We start from the raw sequence: 25,044 nt of genomic DNA, 5'->3' as shown, positions 1-25,044 counted from the left end.
CTGCAGTGTAGGACAAATTGTCGGGTAGCAAACATCGCTGGAAAACAAGTTTTTTTTACACCCTGGTTACCTGGTGTAATGTTTTTCAGTAAAAAGAAACATGGTCTGACTCCTACCAACTATATAAAGAGTAACAGAAGGTTAAATGCAGCTAATATGTCCTGTTTTAAGCCAGGCACTCACACCTCTGCTCCGCTGCGTCTCAGCCACCATCGCTCTGGCAGCAACGGCGCTAGAGCCAGAACAGGGGAGAGCTGGAACAAACCATTTTGGGAGGGGGGGGGGGTTATACATACTTTTGTTGTTAAAATGTTCCATCTCAATTACGTACTGTATGCTTTTTATATTTTTAGCAGTGTGTCACACAAACAGCAAATATTGTCAAAAAAAGTAAGAAATCTTTGGGGGTGCTTTGATTCATTTTTGGAGATGCTGAAGCAACCCCAAAAATGGGCTAAAATCGCCCCTGGTGTGGATAGTTTTGCCGGAAAAAAAACGGCGGAAGAGGGGCAGCCGAAGAGTAAACTTTTAAAAGTAAGTACTGAATATTATGTCACTTATTTATGTGTGAATGTTTAATAACGAAGAACATTAAAACATTACTGTTAGCCACATGTCGGCAAAGTTATGTGACATTAGCGATGTTTGTACTAATTTGGTTCAATAGTTGACGTTAATCTTACAGAGAATGTGATGATTTTATGGATATTTAAAGTAAGCACTGAGACAAATTTAGTAATGCCAACATATTAAAAGAACAATATTTGTCTCTCATATATATAACACAGTTATATATATACAGTGTCAAAGAAACCTGTCTTTGAGTGAAGATTTAAGGTGACAGAAAATATAAATAATATAAACAAATGCAGCTTGAATCTTTACTGAAGCTCAGTATTTGACACAGAGTTCATTTACTGCTGTAATAACTAATAATGATTGAAATTATAACTTTAATATTGGCCATATTATATTTACATTACCAAAGTGAGATGACTTTGAGTCTCATGAACAACATCAGCTAATTGTTATTTACTAGCTAATCTTAAATGACTGTTCAGTACAGAAGTGAAGCCCAATAATCATGATTTCACAGTCCCGTGGTCTCAGCCTCTGATACTTATCAAATCAAAGCTCATGTAGAAACAAACAAACACACGAACAAAAGATTTTCTCCTTCATTTCTGTCAAATAAAGCTGTATGAAACGTTTCCAGTTGTTAGTGTTATGGTTGCTAGGCAACCTGGGCAGCGCAACGGAGGCTAGACCGTCCCATTTCACAAGCCGTCTGGGTGCTCAGCACCCCCAAAGCTTTGATCCTACAATAGCCCCTGGTGTGTACCACAGTGACACTTTGATAGATGCACATGATCATCAGAAACTTTTAGGAGTCAAAATGACGCCTCAGCCAAAATTTTAAGACACCAGATTTTAGGAAAGACTAATCCGGGAAACTAAACCATAACTGCTGCTTATTTTCTATAAATGCCTGAAACTGTTTCAACACTGTCTTTACTTCAAAACCACAAAGATCACATCAGAACTCCTGTTTCTACTATTTGCTTTTGTTTTTTTGTTTTTGTTTTTTTTTCCTGGATGAGATGTTTATTAATGTAAAAATATAATATAATATAATGTTCCAAAAAGTATAATGAATTTGCTATAATTTTTAATAATGTTGTCTGATGAAGTGTGTCAAAATTTATTCTGAGATTACAATATTTCCGTCTTTGTTAACAAAGGACAAGCACTAGAAATATTCCTCTGAAAACAGCTGTTCCACATTTCTTTTTTAAAAGAGTAAATCTTATTGTTTTCATCCGGAATAACCTGGATTGATCTGAGATCATTTATTTTTCGTATCCTCTGTCTGTGATTAGTCTCTCAGGTGCGACGTCTGGCGGCAGGTAGGCGCCAGAGCGGCTGTCATTGCGTCATCCGTGTGCGCCGGCAGTATTGGTGCTGCGACACTGCTCCAACTTTCCGTGACACCGCACACCGTCCAGAGCACAGCATAACCTAATCCGCCTTTTTACCCCCGAGCGGAGCGACACAGCGGCGGAGGAGCTGTGGTCCGGCTCCGAGTCGCCGTGGCAGAGACACGTGGTCAGAGACGGACTTCCGCTGGGTTCAAGCTTTTACTCTTTTATTTCTAACGTCTAGCAGTGGAGACATGTCCAGATCCGCGAAGAAGAACGGCATACCTGACAGGTGCGTGTCAGCCTACAGCTCCGTGCATGCACAGGTATAACTAAGAGTCCGGGGTTTATTACAAAGACGGTTATTAATAACAGCTTCATGAACCTGAGAGCCTCCAGTCTGCTGCTGTGTGACCTCATGACCAGCGCACGGTCTTACGAGTAACCGCGATTACATCATCACACACGTAAACAAATAATGACCCGCAGGTAAATATAAAAAATAAACATCTAGCGCATGATCATAATGACGTCACCGATGTGACGTTTAAAGGGTTTTACACTGAGCGTTCATGTGTAATCTGTGATCATCAAGCAGCCACGCCTGCAAAGGAAACACGAGTGGATTATTTCTAAAGATTATTTTAAAAAATTCAGCTGTGTGTGAAATAAGTAAATAAAGAGTTATTTAAAAGAGCTACAGGAAAGCTACATGGAAGTTCACTGTTATTTTGGGAACGTCTTTGAACATCTATAACCGTATCTTTAAACTGAGATGTTAATGTGAAAGTTCTCTCTCAGGTGAGAGTAACGGCAGTAGAAGTAAGAATCGGGCATCTTCAGGTTTCCATGACAATGCTGACTGACTGTTCGTGTCCTGCAGGTGGCTCGATTACTCGCCGGTTGGAAAACGCCTCCGCGGGACTCGATTCATCGCCTTCAAAGTTCCTCTGAAGCAGGTCAGTGTGTCATCTGAGCTTCCTCCCCACAAATGCCTCGCTCAGCGTCACTCATGATCATGATCATCATCTTCTTCTTCTTCTGTGCAGTCTCTGAACCGCCAGCTGCCGCACTCTGATGTGTTTGGCCCCTGGGAGCTGCTAGATGCTGTCAGCAGCGAGGAGGAGGAGCTTGGGCTGATCATCGACCTCACTTTCACCACACGTTACTACAGGCTCGAGGTGAGCACAAGATCTTGCATTTATAGACAAATCGATCAAGTCTGTGTTTACTGATCAGTGTTATTGATTATGCTGCTATTATTCCACCTGACCACAGACACACACGAACACACAGACAGACGCACTGCTTATCCCACAGAATGTATATAAAAGATGGATTTTCTCCAGGCGTTCATTCTCTTTCAGAGCCTTATCTGGACATTAGAGGAACTGCAGCTTTCTGATGATGATAAAGTAAACTGTGTGTGTGTGTGTGTGTGTGTGTGTGTGTGTGTGTGTGTGTGTGTGTGTGTAGGACATTCCCAGGTCCCTGCTGTGTGTGAAGATCTTCACGCGAGGTCACGAGGTTCCCAGTGATGACACCATCCTGAGCTTCAAACGCGCCGTCTGCAGCTTCCTGCGGGAGAATAAGGAGAACGGTGAGAGCAAGCTACTGTGAACCTCCCTCGCTGACACAGGTTTAAGTCTGATCTCCTCCTTCACCTCCTGCTGCTCTGCTGCTCCTGCATGACTGCCATGTTTTGCAGATTTGAGGCTGCTCAGATTTTAGATTTGGGGACTTTTGGGAAGAAAATCAGCTCTGAGCATTTTAATCAGCTGCTGTCTCACAGGAGCTCTCCTCCTCTTCCGATGAGGAGGAGGAGGAAGTCTGCTGGGACTTCAGGCTCGCAGGCAGCTGATTGGTCAGATTTCAAGCAGTCACATGACGAGGAGCTGCTGGTTTCCTACTTCAATCAAACCCGTCATGCTGGCTGTGGTCACATGACTTTTAGGCTTTGCATGAATGAGATCGTGTGCGATTGGCATTGTGTCCTTTAATAGGAAACCACAGTAGAAGAAGTGCGATCTGAGCTCTAACTGTGGCTTGTGTCTCCTGCAGATAAGCTGATCGGCGTGCACTGCACCCACGGCCTGAACCGTACCGGGTACCTGATCTGCAGGTATGTACAAACTTAAGCCTGCTGGTTGGCTGGACTCAAGGGTGTGGGCGGGATCTAACTGCCACGTGTCACCTGCAGGTATCTGATTGACGTGGATGGGATGGACCCCAGGGAGGCGGTGCAGCGTGAGTCGGCTTCTTGTGTCCATATTTCATATTCAGTGTTGGGGAGTAATGGAATACATGTATCGGTGTTACGTATTTAAAATACAACATATGAGTACATGAGTACATTAAGAGGCTCAAATGCCTGTTTCTCAATCTCACGGCCCATGTCACCACTACTTGCAGCCGCATAATGACGTGAAGAAATATTTTTTAAAATTATTATTCAACAAATGACCCACCAGAAACGAGAGCTGGAAGCATGTAAATAGAATAATAACCACTGCAGCCAAGAAGAGTGCCTGACGAGCCCAGTTGTAAGTAAGCTGTTAAGACTCAAATCAAATCAAATCAAATCACTTTTATTGTCACATCACATGTGCAGGCACACTGGCACAGCACATGCGAGTGAAATTCTTGTGTGCGAGCCCCACAAGCAACAGAGATGTGCAAACACAACAACACAAACGAGCAAAATACAAGAATGGCCAACCTGAAACTAATAAATATATGTACAATATATAATAGTATATGCATTTCTGGATGTGTATACTAAATATTTTCCTACGTGTGTGTGTGTGTGTGTGTCTGTGTATACACATTTTTACAAATTAAATAGTAAAAAAAAAAAAAATAATAATAATAATAAAATATATAAAATATACAGAGTTGAATATGTGCAAAACAAGTGGCATTTATATACAGTGTGGAGTGCATAATGTTGAAGTTCCAGTAGTGAAGCTGAGGTGTCTATGACGTGTTCAGCAGTCTGATGGCCTGGTGGAAGAAGCTGTCTCTCAGTCTGCTGGTTCGGGACCGGATGCTGCAGAACCTCCTTCCTGATGGAAGCAGTCTGAACAGTTTATGGCTGGGGTGACTGGAGTCCTTGATGATCCTCCCCGCTTTCCTCAGGCAGCGCTTCCTGTAGATGTCTTGGAGGGAGGGAAGCTCACCTCCAATTATCCGTTCAGAGCACCGCACTACTCGCTGGAGAGCTTTGCAGTTGTAGGCGGTGCTGTTGCCGTACCAGGTGGTGATGCATCCAGTGAGGATGCTCTCAATGGCACAGTGATAGAAGGTCCTGAGGATGCGGGGGCTCATGCCGAATCTTTTCAGTCTCCTGAGAAAGAAGAGGCGCTGCTGCGCCTTCTTCACTGTTTTGTTTGTGTGTACTGACCACGTAAGATCCTCAGCCAGATGTACACCAAGGAACCAGAAGCTGCTCACTCTCTCCACAGCAGCGCCGCTGATGGTGATGGGGGTGTGTACTTCTCTGCACCTCCAGAAGTCCACTATCAACTCCTTTGTCTTTGCGACGTTGAGGGTGAGATGGTTGTCTTGACACCAGTGGGTCAGGGCGCTGACCTCCTCCCTGTAAGCCGTCTCATCACCGTTGGTGATAAGACCCACCACTGTAGTGTCGTCCGCAAACTTCACAATGATGTTGGAGCTGTTAGTGGCTGTGCAGTCGTAGGTGTAGAGTGAGTACAGGAGAGGGCTCAGTACACACCCCTGTGGAGCACCAGTGTTCAGTGTGACGGGGGATGAGGTGATGCTGCCCAGTCTGACCACCTGGCGTCTGTCAGACAGGAAGCTAAGGATCCAGCTGCAGAGGGAGCTGCTCAGTCCTAGATCCTGCAGTTTCCTGTCCAGCTTCGAGGGAACGATGGTATTGAATGCTGAGCTGTAATCTACAAACAGCATTCTCACATACGTGTCTCTCTTCTCCAGGTGTGACAGGGCAGTGTGTAGTGTCAGGGCTATGGCATCATCAGTGGACCTGTTGTGGCGGTATGCGAACTGTAGAGGGTCCAGTGAGTCGGGTAGTGCAGAGCAGATGAAGTCCCTGACCAGCTTCTCGAAGCATTTGCTTACGATGGGGGTCGGGGCTACAGGTCGCCAGTCGTTCAATGAGGAGATGGTGGAGGATTTGGGTACAGGGACGACGGTGGCCATTTTGAAGCAGGCTGGGACTACAGACAGAGAGAGGGAAAGGTTGAAGATGTGTGTGAACACTCCAGCCAGCTGAGCCGCGCATGACTTGAGGACGCGGCCGGGAATCCCGTCCGGACCAGTAGCTTTGCGTGCGTTCACCTTCCTGAAGCACTTCCGCACATCCTCCTCAGACACAGTGTGCGCACTGACGTCATCCGCGGTGCGCACACTGTCCGGTCTCATGGTGTTCGCTGTGTCGAATCTAGCGTAGAATACGTTTAGATCCTCACACAGAGAGGCTGTGGACTCGACTCGACTGTACGCTGTGCTCGTGTTTTCCTCCGAAACAATAAGTTCCGTTGGAGCAGCCTTTCAACGCCTCTCTCTGTCTCTCGCTAGCAAAGTTGACCCAGACAACAAAGTACCGTTATTGTCGGGCTATAAGCCGCTACTTTTTGCACAAGCTTTGAACCCTGCGGCTTTTAGTCAGGTGCAGCTTTTCTATGGATTGTCCATGATTTTTGTCATATCGTAAGACGATTTGTTTTGTTTGTTCCGCTGTTGTACGCCACTACGTTGCCTGGCGGAAGGATCGGGGTTCAAGAGTGGTATGTTGGTCACGTGTCCATCCGCCAGGCAACATAGTGCCATACAAGTAACGCGAAAAACAAACTTCAAATTAACGCTACGCGTTCAGCGGGAGTCGTGGATGACGAGCGGCGATAAACTTGCGAAAAGCAAGTTATGCTCAACTCCACCGGTGGATTCTGACAGCGTGGAAAAGTGTGAAAACATCCACGATCACCAACGGATTTCGAAGGGCTGGACTGCTGCATGATGGAGAGGAGGACACCACCACGGCCCTTCAGAGGGTGTTCGACTCCGACACTGACAACGAGGATTTCTTTGGTTTTGAAAGTGACAACGAAGGAAAGAAGCTGAGAGTGGATGACGTAGCCATCCTGAGCCTGTTTGTATCTGACACTGGAGAAGAGGACTTTGGTGGTTTTAGTGCGCAGGAAGATGGTGAATGACTGACTTTTCTTCTTGTTAAAGCCATGTCACTGCACCTGAGTCTATTTTTCTGGTGTGCTGTAGGTTATTGTTATGTACTACATTTGTTACTCATTTATGAAGCACAGTACATGTTTCGTACTTGTAATTACCGCTACTTGTACATATACCTAAAAAGTTATGCAAATATGTACCCATAACTTGTTTTTCAAAATATTAATAAAAGGGGTGTGTCTCCAAACAGCCATCTCTTTCCTGACAATTCCCTTTGTGCATATGCTCTTACATATGATAAGTCAACATTGAAACACCTGCGGCTTTTAGTCAGGTGCGGCTAATGTATGTACAAAACAGGATTTTCCCCTGATTTTAGCTTGTGCGGCTAATATTCAGGTGTGCTTTGTAGTCCGGGAAATACGGTAAAGCTATTTTTCGGCTACGAGCCCGACACGAACCCGACGTATTAGCCAGAGGTCCCTTTACTACGGTTCGGAGCCACGGACCTGTTTTATATACGCGTGGAATAGTTTTACGAGATCGCTGCAAAAAGTGCAGCCTTACCTAATGTCCACCTACTGTTACTCATTTTGTATTAAGATTTAAAAATCTAGTCGGTATTGGTATGGCGACTAACCTTCAGTAATAGTAATAAATCACACAGCAATAGTACATTCATGTAGTTGTAAAAAGCATGATAATATATTAAGTAATCTAAAGTATTCAGAATACGTTACTCTCATTGAGTAACGTAACTGAATACGTTACAAAATACATTTTGGGCCATGTATCCTGTAATCTGTAGTGAAATACATTTGAAGAGTAACCTTCCCAACACTGTTCATATTTCACGTGTGAAGCATGTGTAAGCATCGTCTCTCTCTGCAGTGTTTAACTTGTCCCGCGGTCACGCCATCGAGAGGCAGAACTACCTGCATGACCTGCAGCACGGGCGCAGGAGGAGGTGAGGCTCCCCCCCACTCACTGCACCCACACGAATTATTCAAAATCAACAGATAGACTCTTTAGAAATATCCTAAAGACAAAAATATTTCAACTTTAATTTTTTTGTAGCAAACAAAAAAATCAAATAACAGCCAAAAAAAAAAAAGAATATTAAACAGTCTCAAATATTTTACAGCAGCAGTCCCCAGCCCCGGGGCTGGTCCATGAGGCGTTTGGTACCAGGCCGCGAGAGTTGAGGCTCGGGTGTGAAATGTATGTTTTTTTGGGATTTTTGGGGGTCTTTATCGTTATTTTTTAAGTTGTTTTTATCGTTAACTCGGTTTCTCTGGGTCTTTTCCCGTCTGTTACGAATAAATCTTTTTTTTTTTTTAATACCGGTACTAGTTTCATTTTGTTGTATTTGTCTGCGACACCTTAAAGGCCAATCCGTGAAAATATTGTCGGACATAAACTGGTACAGGGCGCAAAAAAAGTTGGACTTGGACTGTTTTACAGTATAAATTATGAATATAAGGGTTAAAGGAAGTTTAAAATGTTGTAAAATATCAACAGAAATTCCCTTCATGTGTTTTCATAATCAGAATGAATTCAAAATATTTAAATGGTGCAGAAGTTTTCATAGAATATTTTAAAATATTTGTGTTTAACTGCTATGCGTTTGCATGGGTTCCCTCCGGGTACTCCGGCTTCTTCCCACAGTCCAAAGACATGCAGTTAGTGGGGATAGGTTAATTGAAAAATCTAAATTGCCCATAGGAGTGAATGTGGGAGTGAGTGTGAGCGTGAATGGTTGTCTGTCCCTGTGTGTTGGCCCTGTGACAGAGTGGCGACCTGTCCAGGGTGTACCCCGCCTCTGTCCCTATGACAGCTGGGATAGGCTCCAGCGCCCCCCGCGACCCTGAAAAGGATAAGCGGAAGTGAATGGATGGATGGATGCTATGAAATAATAAAAATATTAAAAATGAAGAGAAAAAATACTAAAACACGACAAAAACATTTAAAAATGTAAATATCTCAAATTATTCATCAAAGAACAATCAACACATTTCCATACTCAAAATGTTTGTGAAAGTTTCTTTTGAGGAAAAACGAATGTTCTTCAATTTTATTTGGTTATTTATTACAGTACAAATAAAATATTAGAAATACATATCTGATATATTTTTAACCACAGTCTAAGCTCGCCTTTAGAAATTGTATTTACAGTTGTCATTTTCGTCTTGCTCTGAGTCGTCATGCCGACTAACTGCTGCGCTCTGATTGGTTCCTGACTCTTTCTGGTCCATTGTCACAGTAACGAAGGGATGGAGGAGGTGGAGCAGGAGCCAATGAGAGGTCAAGCTGTTCATCGCCCGCTTTCCAGCTTGCCAAGTGATGACTGCGATCAGAAGAGGCGCGAACACGCTCAAAAGTCCCGGCACCACAGGTAGGACGACACACCTGAATATGTTCATCAGTCATAGAAGGAAGGAACCAAGTTTAATAAACGTCAGAGAATCATCATTACATCCTGCTGCTTTCAAATTCACTCATTACAGAAGTGAATAAAGTTTTTTAACCCTTTAAAGCCGGTCGAAGCGGGCATCCTCCGTTTTGCGTAACTATTTTTAAATCCTTGTAGCACTGCAACCACGTGAGCTAGCGCAGTAAATGTTTTTTGCATATGAAACCGGAGGAGTTGTACTTACATCTAGGTCACAGTTTCCTTCCACGTATAGCTTTGCAAAGACTGCATAAAAAGCACTTGCAGCAACAAAAACATAATATTCCAGAAACACGCTTTGCCGATCCGATCAGCTGTTCATAACACTACCTACGTCCATCAGCGCGAACTATCGCATGTCCGCCATGACCTGCCCGAAACCGGACGTGACGTCATTTTGCGGAAATGTAGTTTTTTTACCATCAGGGCCTCATGAGCCTATACTGGTGTTTTTAAAAGTTGTGTTTGACTTTATGACTTTCTGTATCGTTTCTGGGATGCTTAGGACTCATATTACACTGCTGGAAATAGTTTATTTTGATGCATATGGTGTTTTGTTTTTTTTGCAAATTTACACTATAATATTTATTTTCGTTTTTCCTGCAGTATATAAAAATTGGTGTATTTCAAAAATAAAACTATGAAGACACTCAAAATAAATTTCCTGTGGTGGAAACTATTTTGTGCAACTTTTTTGTATTTACAGTTTTGAGGGATAAGCCTCTTAAATTTCTCTAACTAGAAATATATGTTAAAAAAACAAAAACGATTTTAATTTTTTTGTAGTTTATTGCACTTTTCTGCAATTTATGTAATTACTATGCACTTAATGCATACATATTATTGAAATTTGGGCTATAATGGTTGTATTGATGTATATCAACTTGAAATGTTCCCAAAAATGGCACCACACCATGTAAAAATATAATATTAGCTCTGGCGGACTTGGTTCTATGGTAGGTCTTAAAGGGTTAAATGATTGAAATATAATCTTGTGTGTGTGTGTGTGTGTGTGTGTGTGTGTGTATTCTTAAATAAAACAAAAAAATTATCAATTTTCCATATATTTAAAAATATGAATAAAAATATTTTCTTTTTTTTTCAAATGAAAAAAGACCTCCACGACAAGGGAACGTCCACCTTCATCACCGCCCTCCTCAGGGTGACTTTCTCCCCCCTCCTCCACCATCGCTCAACCCGTATCGATGGACACGTCCTCAGGCGGATAATCAGTGGAGGAGACCGCCACACTTGGAGGATAGCCGTGTGGGGAACCCTCAGTGGAGGCCAGGCGCCACAACGCTGGACACGTGGAGAACTCCTCCTCCTCCGATCCTCCCTCGCTACTCACCACGCTGGACTGCTGAAGGCTATGGAGTGCCTGAGGAAGAGTGGGCGGGGCCACAAATGAGACACAGCGACAGCAGACACATACGGGGAGGCAGAGCAAGCGGATACGACCACTAGATTTTATTTGATAGAAGAAGAATGGACTGAGGTGATGTGGCCTTTTAAGGATGTTAGTGTTTGAATGAGAATATTTAAACAGGAATTAAAATTAACGCTGCTGAAGTCCACTTCAGCCAATCACAGCGCAGTTCAAATGTCGTCATTATTACTTTGATAACCTCGCTCTAGCTTCCAAGACTGACATTTGATGTGCGTGTGTGTGTGCCACATGTCTGAAGGTCAGAGTTCAAGGTGAAGAGTGGAGAGTGATTTAAAGTTTCATGTTTTCATGAGTGAATAAGAAGAAAATGAAACATGTTGTTTGTGTGCTTGTTTTATTAAATGAAAGCTGAAAATGTTGTGTGTCAGTAAATTATAAACTGGTATGAAGTGGTGTGACTTGAGCGCTCTGTCGGGCGTCTGTGAGCTCACTGAACTGTGGACAGTCGTCCACGTTTCTGTCTTCAGTCTCCTGTTTGTGAGATAAATGCCACCCGATTCAAACGAGGAGCTGCTCGGTGTTTACCTGTTGCCATGGTGAATACTGGTGTCAGAGCTCCATTGATCGTGGCTTTCATAGTCTCGTTAACCTGCTGTCTGCCTCTGAGGTGGGAGGGGTCGTACGGGTGAGGCTATAGAAACAGAAAGACGGAGCAGTGGGTTTGTTTGGGTTTTTTTGAAGAACATTTATCACGTTCCTTCTGGTTTCACTTGTTTTTGTGCTTTTTGAAGGTTTTCAAGTTTTTTTCCTTTCTGTAAAAAAACAAAACAGAAACTCAGGTGAGCAGGTATGGCAAGCTCCGCCCCTAATAAGCCAACAATAACACAGATCACACCCTGTTCACTGTAACACACACACACACACTCCCTGCTGCAGAGGGTCACATGATACACTCACCTGTGTCCTGTTGCTGCTGAGCACAGGTGTGTAGGTGGGAGGAGTCACCTGGGGAGAATGCGGTCAGTCAGGTTTGGGTCCTTCGACCCGCCCGGTTAGTCTCCTCAGACCTGAGCTGAGTTGGTGCCTGTGGGAGGTTTGCCACAGTACTGCTGGGTCGTTGCTGCCGTGCTGTGGAGGAACATGTCTGTTAATCTGAGCAAGAATGGAGCCGCGCTGATGGCCGCCTACGAGGAGGTGGTGAGCGGCAAGTCTAACACAGACTGGTGAGATAAAGTTCACCTGTGTGTCTGTCCACACCTACATCTGCTGCACACCCACACCTGTCTGTCTGTTTCAGGGCACTGTTCACCTACGAAGGAAACACCAACAACCTCCGAGTGGCACAGAAAGGAGGTAAGTACTTGGATCCAAACTTTTGATCCCTCCGAATTTATTTCCTGTGGATTTCCCCTCACTTCCTGTTTTATTTTGAAGGTCAGGTCCTGTGTTCTTTGCTGTCCTTCCTCTCTGACTCTTCTCTCTGCTGGTTTCCTGCTGTTTTTGGACCTGAGGAGATGTTTGAGGTGTTCTTGCACTCCACCCTGTTTCTTGACCTCAGTTTGACTTTTTTCAGCAGTGCTGCAGTCTGTCCCTCTGTGCACATGTAAACCCTAAGACTTCCTAATGTAAGACAACCAAGTTCAGCTTTTTCCACGTGATGATCATCATGACTGTAAGAAATACACTCATCCAGACTGTCCGAAAGTATAAAACAAAGTTGTGTTCATCACAGAAAATGTCCTTTTGTTTGGACCAACTGTAAAAACAGACATTTCTACCGTCAGCAGCAAAAAACATTTATCTCCTCCTGGGGGCCGGAATGAAGACTTTACTGGGCTGATTCTGGCCCCCAGGCCTTATGTTTGACTCCTCTGGTCTGCTCCCAGAGTGTTTTCTGTTTCTGAGGGTTTCATGTTAAAATCCAGGAGCATACCGACCACATGCAGAGTGGTGTTTGCCCTAATACACTTAAAACTTATTATTAAATATGAAGCAAACATTAACAGCGTGGTTATTACAAGCATTCAGCTTCCACAGCTGAGCCACGGCTACATCTTGTGATGTACCAATAAGTTTCAGCAGAATGGAGCAGAGGCTGCAAGTGAAAGCAAAGAAAACCACTGGGCTCAGGTCTGTGAACGCTGGTACAGCTGGTGTGTTGAAGCACACAGATAAGAATGTGCTGCTCTCAGGTGGGAAAGAAAGAAAAAGTTGCTCAGCGCTCCAAACTGGTTTGTGCAGCTGAGAAATGATGCAATGACATCACCGGCATTAAGAGTGTCAGAGGAACGTCTCAAACAAGCTGTGGAGGGTTTTTCGTGCAGCACTTGACCTCTTTATGTGTTACACAGGACGTGCGCGCAGGAACACCAGCGTAAGCCACCCTCATAACCTTCTGATCTCCAGTCTGGCCTTCAGGTGTCTGCGGTCTGATCTAAATGAGATCATGTTCTCCTTTGTGTTTTGTGTAGATGGAGGGTTGGAGGAGATGGTGGAGGAGCTGAACAGCGGGAAGGTGATGTACGCTTTCTGTCGAGTCAGGGACCCGAACTCTGGACTGCCCAAATACATCCTCATAAACTGGGTAAGACCAACTTTAACTCAAAGCTTTTTTTCCTGAAGTTTTTCTTTTTTCTGAAAACCACAAATATCTGAAGATTTCAGTGTGGATGTGAAGCTCAGGACTTTTTCACAGTGAGTAATCCAGACCATTAATAAGTGATCTCATGCTGTGGACGGATCATCTCAGACCTCTGGAGTGAAGTTTGGCTGGTTTCAGCATCTTCCAGTCACATGACAGGAAGCCCCTCAACATGTACTTTTTTTTAACCCCCATCCTCCATCTTCAGCCTGCTGATGTGTTCATATTAGCCTAGCCACCGAGTAGGTCATCGTTATATGCCCACTTCACTCCATCTTCGATCCTACAGTCAGAACATGGCATGTCATCGTTAGATGGAAACTAGCCCTCCGACTTCCTCCTAAAGTCTGGCAGAGTCTGCGAGGCTAAACAGTCCATATCCAGTTCTGAGATCCTGTAGAGAGCTCTGCAGACTTTACTTTCTATGAGTGTCGAGTGATAGAAGGATGCCATATTCACAGGATTGAATGGATGATTTTTGTTTTCTAAGACAGGTGAAGGTGTGAAGGACTCTCGGAAAGGACAGTGTGCCAATCACGTGAGCACCATAGCAGGTTTCCTGAAGGTGAGTCTGGCCTCTTTTTCCTGTTAATGTGTGTGAAGAGCTGCATCATTAACATGTGTGACATCACAGGGAGCCCATGTGACTGTAAACGCCCGTGCGGAGGACGACGTGGACCCAGAGACCATCTTGGCCAAAGTGGCCAAAGCGTCCGGCGCTAACTTTAACTTCCACAAGCAAACGCAGGAGTACAGAGACGTTCCCAGAGGACCCGTGGTGAGATCACGCCGCCTGAATCGGCAGCACAGCCTCGTTTTACCATCCAATAAGCCAATATTTCATCTCACAGTGCACTCCTACCCCTGCATGAACATTAATGTAGATCTTCTTCAGCTCAAACACTTCTGTCTACAGAGAGAGAATGCTGAAATAAAGAATAAATAATCAGGGTTGCGCACAAAGAAGAAAAACAGGACATTTCTGTTATAATCCCTGAGCCTTTTCTCTCGTCAGGGTTCTGTGTACCGCAAAGTCAATGCTGTCGAGGAAATCCAACAAATCAACAAGGACGACTTCTGGGTCAAAGCTCAGGTTCGGTTTCAACTCCGAGTCCTCCAAGATTGTACCACAGGTTTCAGTCAGCAAAGTCACACGACTCTCTATTTCTTCTTCTTCTCCTTCAGCGGGATGAAGAAATGCGTCAAAAGGAGGAAAGCATTCGAGTGGAACAGGAGAGGCAGGAGGCGGAGAGGGAGAGGAGGGACATGGAGGAGAGACAGTCGAAGGAGAGGGAGAGGATAGCGAGAGAGAGAGCTCAGCAGATCGAACAGGAGAAGTGAGTCAGACACAAAAAACACAAAATCACAGAAACTCATGAAGAAGACACTTCAAGTATTTTGTGTTTCAGGCTCCGGCAGAAGCAGCGGGAGGACGAGGAGCGAGAGCAGGAACAGCAGCGTCGGGTGAGCTCAGCTTCAGCTCACTGATCCTGATTCGGTTGAGTTTATGAGCCCAGCCAGCATCACATTACTGCTCCTGATAGATTAAAAATAAATCAAATTTGGAAAACAACAGTTTATTTGATCACAAACAATATAAAAAACAATATTCAACATTACTATTTAACCCCTTTTAAAAAAAAGTTATAAACATAAATAAACAGAAATATAAAGGGGCAAAAATCCTGAAGTACACATGAATAAATTCAAACATAAAAGCAAACATAAAAGAAGTTATTAAACTGAAAACTATTTCAGATAATGAAAAGTAAATAAACAGGAAATAATGGAAAGGGTAACATGTTTTAAATTACCCAATAATAATGACATAGATATTAGTTAATTAATTGATTTTGAGGGTAAGAGAAAGATGTTTTTAACTTTTAAAGGATGAGCTAACTTGTGTATTTAATTCATAAATAAATAAAAAAACATATTAAGAAAGTAAAAAATACTGGATTATGAGTCATTTCTTTATTGAAACTTGATTTTAAATCCTTTTGGCAAATCACTGAGGCAGGGAAGTCTGTGTTGTGTGATGTTAAAATTATATTTAACGTCATGTATGAATAATTTCTGTGTTTCAGAATGAGCAGCTGGAGAACATGAAGATGACGGGAATTTCCGCTGCTGCCTCGGTGCAGAAAGCTAACGTGAGCGCAATTTTGACCATAAATTCTTGTAACGTAATATCTGCTCCTGTTTCTCCCTCTAAATGTTCATTATTTATTTTCACACAGCATCAGAAACATAAAAAAAATGATCACACAGGTTTAACTTTTTTGTTATTCCAGTTTCATTTTTGATCAGCTGGGTGGATGGCTCTGAGCAGATGTTAAAACTAGAGAAATGAGGATTTTCTTGGTGATTTGTTCACATTTGTTTGGCTCTGTGATTGGATGTTGCCCACCAAGACGTATCATGGGAACTGTAGTCTGCTTCACATGTTTAGTTCTACAGCCTGGAAGCCTTTACATTTTTTTACTGTAAGCCAAATTGAAATGAACAGGAAGAGCTGAATTACAAAGGCTGAAGAGTTGCATTGAGAGAAGTGTAGGATCCTGCCTCTTTACTTTAATGTCACCCAGTTTTATTCACAGGAGGCGAAATCTCTGATTTCTCAGAGAGCGTTTAATCCCAGAGACATCTTCAAGCAGAAGGAGCAGAGCTTTGATGCTGGCGACACACCTGCTGCCTCCAGACCCGGTAAGAAACACGATGATGATAATGATGAGGATGATGATGATGATGGTGGGTCACCTTAAAGTTTCCCCCTGCAGGGAGGCTGCAGAGTCCGTTTCTATCGCAGAAATCGTTTGAGCGAGACGTCCCGGTTCAGCCTCGGTTTCCACCATCCTCTCCTCCAGCAGTGACCCCCCTGTCTCTGATTACATCTGCTTCACCTGTGCTGCCTGTCTCACATGCTGCACCTGCCTCCACTACAGCACCAGAGAGGTCACACTCACCTGTGCAGCCTGCAGGTGAGACATATTGAGGCAGCTTTTCAACTGCAGGAGGTTCCCAGAAGGAACCACAGTTCTTTGGTGTAGAACAGAAATAAAAAATAAAGTAAGTTTTGTGGAGTAACTGTTGTTCTCACAGTTCTCACAAAACTGCTGGCCTTCAGCAGGCGTCCAGAAGTTAGCCAGTCAGAACCAAGGTGGCTTTTTATTTTTAAATATTAAGCTTTGTTAAAAATACTTTCAAATTTAGGAGTGGATTTGTGTGATGAGTAGAAAACTTGTGTTCACATAACACTGATATTTTCTTTGGATATGCTGAATCAGCTGAAAAAGTTGAGTCTGGAAACCTTTTTTTATGTATTAATTTAACTGATTAGTGACCTGAACTGTGAAATACCCGCGTGTTGTGTGTATGACATGAAGTAAGACGTCCCTCCTGCAAACACAGACGCTGGTTATGGTGACGAAGACGAGTGGTCAGATGATTTTGATGAAGATGAAGCTGCACAAGGTGTGAACTTTAACGTCATTTCATTTAAACTTTTGTTTTGTGCAATTTTGATCATTTATCAATAATCAGAGTCGTTTGAATTAGGTTTTTTTTTAATCTTTTTCTTCCTATAAGACCATATTTTATATGATGATCCGTTTGTCACTAACATCAACACCCACAAAAATCACTCCGAGTACATTTACACAATACTTTATACTTCTAGTATGCTACATTTCAGAGTTTTCTTAGTCTTATAACTGCAGCTGAGATTTAAACACATGAATTACAAATAGCTGCAGAACAACACCATATCAATTTAATTCAATTAATTAGTCAATGAATCTAATGTTCAGTAAATTTAAAAATAACAGACATCTCAATAATAATAAAGCAAACAAAATAAACCTAAAACAATCTGAAACCACATTAGAAAACATTAGAGTTGAAAATGTCACTTTTATCCATTTTAAATTAAATCTATAACACTGTGAAGTGAATACTAATGAATTTTTCCTCAGTGGTGCTTTTACGTTTGAAACATTAAAGACAAAAAAACAAAAGTAATTAAATATGTTAAATACTGGAAACTTAGCAGTTTAAAGTTTAAACGTTGCTATATTTTCAAATTTTTTGGTTAATAAAATTAATTAATTTGAACTATTTTACATATTGAGTAAGAGTCACTGTCAGAGTTGGCGAGTCAGTGAATTTTTGAGTTTGCAGCAGCAAATGATGGACGTTAGCTGAAATAATTTGTGGTTATTCTGTGTTTGCTCCATCATGTTTACAGCTCACAGCTTGGTTTTTGTTTCGTTGGCCTTCATGTTTGTAAAGCTGTTACACCACGATTGTAGCACAGCGCTGGTTAGATAGATAGATTTGTTCACTGGCTATATCAGAATCTCAGACTATGTAACATAATTCATAGTAACATTTCTGTAACTTCTGTTTTTTGAGGGTTGTAGTGTGGTGATACTTAGTACTTTTCCTGGAATTGGAGTATTAATACTTTATCCTGTTGGTACTTTTGTGTCTTTTCTCGCTGTCCTGGAAAACAAAGAACACTTTTTCATCTCTGGTATTTAAAACTTGTGATTTTTATAATGTGCAGAGGGAAGTCCAGCTCAAGATGATCCATACATGGCACCGCATTCAGCCTGGAGTAACGAGGACCTGTATCAAAACGTTTCCCAGCATGCACCAGCAGTAAGTCCTCTTCATCATAAGTACATTTACATGTACAACACTCCCAGTAAATATTTTCCTTAGAAATTAACAACGTATTTTGATTCTGATTCCTCCCTTAACGTCTTACTAACAGTTTGAGAAATGTGTCTGACTCAAAAACTGACCAATAGACCTGAGACTTAGTGGGTGTATCTCTGTGGTCTCGAGTAAGTGCAGTGCTGAGTTTGAGGTTGTTTGGATGACTAGATCTCAGACTTTGGCTAAAATTTGTTCTCTGTTAGAATAAACTGATACAGGGGGAGGCGTGTTTGTTCTGATCATTTTCTGAAGATGTTATACCCAAGTTTAATCATAGCAAAACACTAACCTAAACCACAGCATCTAATTCTACGTTTAACCCTGACACCAAGATTGAACCTTCAGTCATTCCTTTTAATGTGTCCCACCTCAACCAAAGAAATCATAAACAGGATTGTGTTTTGTAAAATAATGCAAAATCCCTAAAATTTGCTTACTATGACTGAAAGTGCTCTGCACAAGAATTCCAGTGTGCCTTGACTGCTAGTTTTATGCACAAATGGCAAAAAAAGAACCTTGAAATGGGAAACATACTGTGACCATGCCTCAATCAGAAAATGTTTCATTTAGCATAAGAAATAATTCTGAATTTCCAGTGAAGCACTGTTTAAATAAATACTCTTCCAGCTGTTTCTGTTTACTTTTCCAGACGTTTGTTTTCTCATTCCAACTTTTTTCAGATATATTGGTACCATTAGATTCAGAATGAGCTCATATTTGTCATGAAATAAAATACACATACAGTGGCTTGCAAAAGTATTTGGCCCCCTTGAACTTTTCCACATTTTGTCACATTACAGCCACAAACCTGAATCAATTTTATTGGAATTCCACGTGAAAGACCAATACAAAGTGGTGTACACGTGAGAAGTGGAATGAAAATTATACATGATTCTAGAGATGGACCGATCCGATATTACGTATCGGTATCGGTCCGATACTGACCTAAATGACTGGATCGGATATCGGAGAAAAATAAAAAATGTAATCCGATCCATTAAATATCACGAAAGCACCTCACAAAACTTGCAACACGCCGTAACTCACCTCAGAACGTTAGCATGTCGGAGCAGTATGCATCACGTGATAGAGCGGCTGTGGCATGCGGGACCTGTCGGTGGTCTGGATAGCATGTGGAGCTTCGCTAGCAACCTGGCATTTCATCTCCGACAAAGTTATCCCCGAGAGAAGTAAAGCAAGTGTGTAAGTCCATCTCTGAATGTTTGTAAAGCATTCCTGCGTTAAGCTTAACGAGCGACTGCCTCTCGCTCTCCGGCTGCTACTTCAATCGTGAAACTGCTTAAATGATCAGCTGATCGGCTTTTCTGTTGCGAGTCCGTCTTTGTTTTTGGCCCACTTTGCACCAGAAAGAGGAAACCAGCGGCTGAACAACAGCAGCACGTTTAAGCTTGATAAGCTGTTGTTAGAATTTATTTAATATTACTTTCTACTCCAGGATCTTTTTCTACATAACTGACGCTGGTAACTGTGCAGGGGCGGATCTAGCAAAGTTTAGCCAGGGGGGCCGATAGGGCATTAACTGGGAAAAGGGGGCACAAAGACATACTTTTCTTTCTTATTCTCATTTAAAATGTCTAGCTTTTAATAAATAATTATCTGACACACAAAGTTTTAATTTGATGTAAAATGAATAGAAGTCAATTACTGTATATAGTGACTATTAAGTCTAATATATATATATATACCCTAGTAAGCTATAGTACTTTTTCCTTTGGGAAGGTACCATCTGTGCAGTCTGCAATTTTGTTGAAGAAAGATGTTGAATCTATTTAATATTTCTTGAAAAATTGATTTCTGTGCATTTTTTTTCACACTGCATCAAATTAAGGTTGATTACGTCGATTAAGCATCATGAGGTGGCGCGTGAGGGGTGGTTCCCTATTTTTTATTTATTTATTTTTGTTGTTGCTGGGAGTTGGAACCCTATTAGTTAGGTTGCTTAATATTTACGCTAAGTACTCTTTAAAATACCAGAATAGGGAGGATGGTGTAGGTCTAAGTTTATTAGATTGATCAGTATTGCTGAACTATGAAATATTTTTTTTGTATACAGGTATAACAGAATAGCTTTAGTGTAGTTGTTGTTTTAAACTTGAGTATGAACTTGCAGACTTGCAAAATGCAGCAAGATATTTTAAAAAACAGTTTTGTTGATTAAAAAACACTATATCGGATTCATATCGGTATCGGCAGATATCCAAATTTATGATATCGGTATCGGACATAAAAAAGTGGTATCGTGCCATCTCTACATGATTCTAAACATTTCTTACAAATAAATAACTGAAAAGTGGGGTGTGCGTAATTATTCAGCCCCCTTTGGTCTGAGTGCAGTCAGTTGCCCATAGACATTGCCTGGTGAGTGCTAATGACTAAATAGAGTGCACCTGTGTGTGATCTAATGTCAGTACAAATACAGCTGCTCTGTGACGGCCTCAGAGGTTGTCTAAGAGAATATTGGGAGCAACAACACCATGAAGTCCAAAGAACACACCAGACAGGTCAGGGATAAAGTTATTGAGAAATGTAAAGCAGGCTTAGGCTACAAAAAGATTTCCCAAGCCTTGAACATCCCACGGAGCACTGTTCAAGCAATCGTTCAGAAATGGAAGGAGTATGGCACAACTGTAAACCTACCAAGACAAGGCCGTCCACCTAAACTCACAGGCCGAACAAGGAGAGCGCTGATCAGAAATGCAGCCAAGAGGCCCATGGTGACTCTGGACGAGCTGCAGAGATCTACAGCTCAGGTGGGGGAATCTTTCCATAGGATAACTATTAGTCGTGCACTGCACAAAGTTGGCCTTTATGGAAGAGTGGCAAGAACAAAGCCATTGTTAACAGAAAACCATAAGAAGTCCCGTTTGCAGTTTGCCACAAGCCATGTGGGGGACACAGCAAACATGTGGAAGAAGGTGCTCTGGTCAGATGAGACCAAAATGGAACTTTTTGCCCAAAATACAAAACGCTATGTGTGCCAGAAAACTAACACTGCACATCACTCTGAACACACCATCCCCACTGTCAAATATGGTGGCGGCAGCATCATGCTCTGGGGGTGCTTCTCTTCAGCAGGGTCAGAGTTGATGGGAAGATGGATGGAGCCAAATACAGGGCAATCTTGGAAGAAAACCTCTTGGAGTCTGCAAAAGACTTGAGACTGGGGCAGAGGTTCACCTTCCAGCAGGACAACGACCCTAAACATAAAGCCAGGGCAACAATGGAATGGTTTAAAACAAAACATATCCATGTGTTAGAATGGCCCAGTCAAAGTCCAGATCTAAATCCAATCGAGAACCTGTGGCAAGATCTGAAAACTGCTGTTCACAAACGCTGTCCATCTAATCTGACTGAGCTGGAGCTGTTTTGCAAAGAAGAATGGGCAAGGATTTCAGTCTGTAGATGTGCAAAGCTGGTAGAGACATACCCTAAAAGACTGGCAGGTGTAATTGCAGCAAAAGGTGGTTCAACAAAGTATTGACTCAGGGGGTTGAATAATTACGCACACCCCACTTTGCAGTTATTTATTTGTAAAAGATGTTTGGAATCATGTATGATTTTTGTTCCACTTCTCACGTGTACACCACTTTGTGTTGGTCTTTCACGTGGAATTCCAATAAAATTGATTCATGTTTGTGGCTGTAATGTGACAAAATGTGGAAAAGTTCAAGGGGGTCGAATACTTTTGCAAACCACTGTAAGTTCTTGGCTTCTAAGTTAATGAATACCTATATTTGTAGACCTACACTCAACAAAAATATAAACGCAACACCTTTGTTACTGCTCCCATTCCCCATGGGATGGACGTAGAGACCTAAAATTCATTCCAGATACACAATATAACCATCCCTCCCAAACAGTGGTCACAAATCAGTCCAAATGTGTGGTAGTGGGCACATCTGCTATATTGAGAATATCCATCCCACCTCACAGGTGTGCCACATCAGGATGCTGATCTGACATCATGAGTAGTGCACAGGTGTACCTCAGACTGCCCACAACAAAAGGCCACCCTGGAATGTGCAGTTTTTTGCGCTATTGGGGGTCTGGGGACCCAGAACCGGTCAGTATCTGGTGTGACCACCATTTGCCTCATGCAGTGCAACACATCGTCGCATGGAGTCTATCAGATTGTCAATTGTGGCCTGTGGAATGTTGGTCCACTCCACTTCAATGGCTGTGCGAGGTTGTTGGATATTCATGGGAACTGGTACACGCTGTCGTATACGCCGGTCAAGCACATCCCGAACATGCTCAATGGGTGACATGTCCGGTGAGTATGCTGGCCATGCAAGAACTGGGACATTCTCAGCTGCCATCTGCCCTGAACAATGTGAACCATGATTCATCCGTGAAGCGCACACCTCTCCAACGTGCCAGACGCCATCGAATGTGAGCATTTGCCCACACAAGTCTGTTACGGCGACGAGCTGGAGTCAGGTCAAGACCCCGATGAGGACGACGGGCATGCAGTTGAGCGTCCCTGAGACGGTTTCTGACAGTTTGTGCAGAAATTGTTTTGTTGTGCAAACCAATTGTTCCAGCAGCTGTCTGGGTGGCTGGTCTCAGACGATCTTGGAGGTGAACCTGCTGGATGTGGAGGTCCTGGGCTGGTGTGGTTACACGAGGTCTGCGGTTGTGAGGCCGGTTGGATGTGCTGCCATATTCTCTGAAACGCCTGTGGAGACGGCTTATGGTTGAGAAATGAACATTCAATGCACGGGCGACAGATCTGGTTGACATTCCTGCTGTCAGCATGCCAATTGCACGCTCCCTCATTGCTTGTGGCATCTGTGGCATTTTGCTGTGAGACAAAACTGCACATTCCAGGGTGGCCTTTTGTTGTGGGCAGTCTGAGGTACACCTGTGCACTACTCATGATGTCAGATCAGCATCCTGATGTGGCATACATGTGAGGTGGGATGGATTATCTCAATATAGCAGATGTGCCCACTACCACACATTTGGACTGATTTGTGACCACTGTTTGGGAGGGATGGTTATATTGTGTATCTGGAATGAATTTTAGGTCTCTACATCCATCCCATGGGGAATGGGAGCAGTAACAAAGGTGTTGCGTTTATATTTTTGTTGAGTGTATTTATTGAGGTGATTCATGTATTTATTTAATCTCTTCTGGCAGATTTGGTCCTCCAGTGTTTGAGTAAAAAGTTATTGAATGAAATGATTTAAAATACTGTTTAAATGTTAATTAGCTGTTTTTGAATTTCAGGCTGATGGTATTAATTGGGATGGCAGTGGACAAGGTATCTGTGCCAGAGCTCTGTACGACTACCAGGCCGGTACGTACGCGCGCGCGCGCGCACACACACACACACACACACACACACACACACACACACACACACACACACACACACACACACACACACACTCATGTTTTTGGTAGTTGTGGGGTCTGCCGTCTTCTCTGTGACTACTGAGGACCATCGTGTCTTGTGGTCTAACATGTCTGAATGAAATTGGAAAGAGTCCAGAGTGTTGTTCACCATACTGATATCATGAAAATAAGACTTCTGTGATATCACAACAACATTATTGTAATTGAGTTTGCACTGGGGCCTCTAGTGGCCTGTGAAGGTACAGCAGATCATTCACAGTAAATGACATGTTTTTATTTATCCATTTATTTGGTTTGATTATCAAATAATTATCAGTTATTGAATATTAATGATTAAATGCTTAACTAGTTGAGTTTCCACATTTTTTTATAAATTTACCTGCAAATATTTGACCAAAATGTATTCTGTATTCTTCAATTGAGGAAAAGTGTTTAAATGAACCATTGACTGTCACAGGGGAAAAGCTGTTAAAGAAGGATGAATCTCAATAAATGAATCAAGAAGATCAAATCTGTAAATCAAATCTGTAAAAACAGGATAGCTCAGTAGGTAAAGTGGTCGCCCCATGATCGGAAGGTCGGCGGTTCGAATCCACTTAACGGCTACCCTGAGGTACCCCTGAGCAAGGTACCGTCCCTACACACTGCTCCCCGGGCGCCTGCTTAGTGGGCTGCCCACTGCTTCACTGAGTGAATGGGTCAAATGCAGAGAAAAACAAGTAATTTCCCCATGGGGATCAATAAAGTATCCATTATTATTATTATTATTATTATAATGCTTTTTATTGGCTGTAAAATAAGCTTGCAGTGGTCTTACATTTGGAAAGAGCTGTTGTACCTCAACAGTGCAGTAAGCCATCCAGTTTGGTTATTATTTATCACATTTACCTGATGAAACACTGAAATATTGTTGTTTTACATACAGATCTAAAGTCGAGTATACAGAACAGTTTCTTTCATTTCTTTTTTTTAAATGCTTGTAATTTTAAACTTGAAACTCTTGAAAGGTGTTTCTAGATAAACCTTTAGTTTAACTGAGTTTTCTCTCTTCCTCACAGCGGATGACACTGAGATCACCTTTGACCCCGATGACATTATTACTCAGATAGAAATGCTGGATGAGGGTTGGTGGAGAGGTGTTGGACCTGATGGGGAATACGGCATGTTCCCGGCTAACTATGTGGAGCTTATCTAGTTGTCATTGGCTCATTGTCCTGTTAATTTTAATAAAGCTGTGGGTGTTTCAGATGGATATTTTACTCACATTAACTTGTTCAGTATCACTGAATTAATAAACCTTTGTAAAAACCAGTAAACAATAAATACAGTCATTTTCAAGTGCAGTTTGGATATTGCTCTTATTTTTCT

The 25,044-nt window shown here is 42.4% G+C and overlaps 2 protein-coding genes across 3 annotated transcripts; both read left to right on the top strand.

Moving 5' to 3' along the window:
- The first annotated feature begins 471 nt into the window (after positions 1–471).
- LOC113026329 (RNA/RNP complex-1-interacting phosphatase-like) lies at positions 472–11,379 on the top strand. Of its 2 annotated transcripts, XM_026174987.1 has the most exons (10): positions 472–534; positions 1,881–2,211; positions 2,803–2,878; positions 2,969–3,100; positions 3,396–3,519; positions 3,981–4,041; positions 4,120–4,166; positions 7,980–8,055; positions 9,352–9,483; positions 10,656–11,379. In XM_026174987.1, exons 2-10 carry the CDS (start codon positions 2,174–2,176, stop codon positions 11,005–11,007), a joined length of 1,038 nt encoding a protein of 345 aa, XP_026030772.1. In that variant the 5' UTR covers positions 472–534; positions 1,881–2,173; the 3' UTR covers positions 11,008–11,379. The 2 variants fall into 2 exon arrangements, with proteins under 2 accessions (XP_026030772.1, XP_026030773.1); XM_026174988.1 differs by lacking the exons at positions 472–534; positions 1,881–2,211 and adding an exon at positions 2,260–2,408.
- A 237-nt stretch (positions 11,380–11,616) lies between these two features.
- LOC113026328 (drebrin-like protein A) lies at positions 11,617–25,019 on the top strand. The gene is made up of 15 exons (XM_026174986.1): positions 11,617–12,153; positions 12,228–12,283; positions 13,402–13,514; positions 14,062–14,136; positions 14,206–14,349; positions 14,587–14,664; positions 14,757–14,908; positions 14,981–15,035; positions 15,659–15,724; positions 16,172–16,277; positions 16,352–16,552; positions 16,983–17,045; positions 18,139–18,233; positions 23,548–23,617; positions 24,735–25,019. Exons 1-15 carry the CDS (start codon positions 12,071–12,073, stop codon positions 24,869–24,871), a joined length of 1,494 nt encoding a protein of 497 aa, XP_026030771.1. The 5' UTR covers positions 11,617–12,070; the 3' UTR covers positions 24,872–25,019.
- Positions 25,020–25,044: the final 25 nt, after the last annotated feature.

Source organism: Astatotilapia calliptera, chromosome 7 (genome assembly GCF_900246225.1).
Source record: "Astatotilapia calliptera chromosome 7, fAstCal1.2, whole genome shotgun sequence".
In the NCBI taxonomy this organism is placed as follows: domain Eukaryota; kingdom Metazoa; phylum Chordata; class Actinopteri; order Cichliformes; family Cichlidae; genus Astatotilapia; species Astatotilapia calliptera.
Note: the sequence above shows the minus strand (reverse complement) of the source record. Positions and strands in the feature narration are given on the sequence as shown.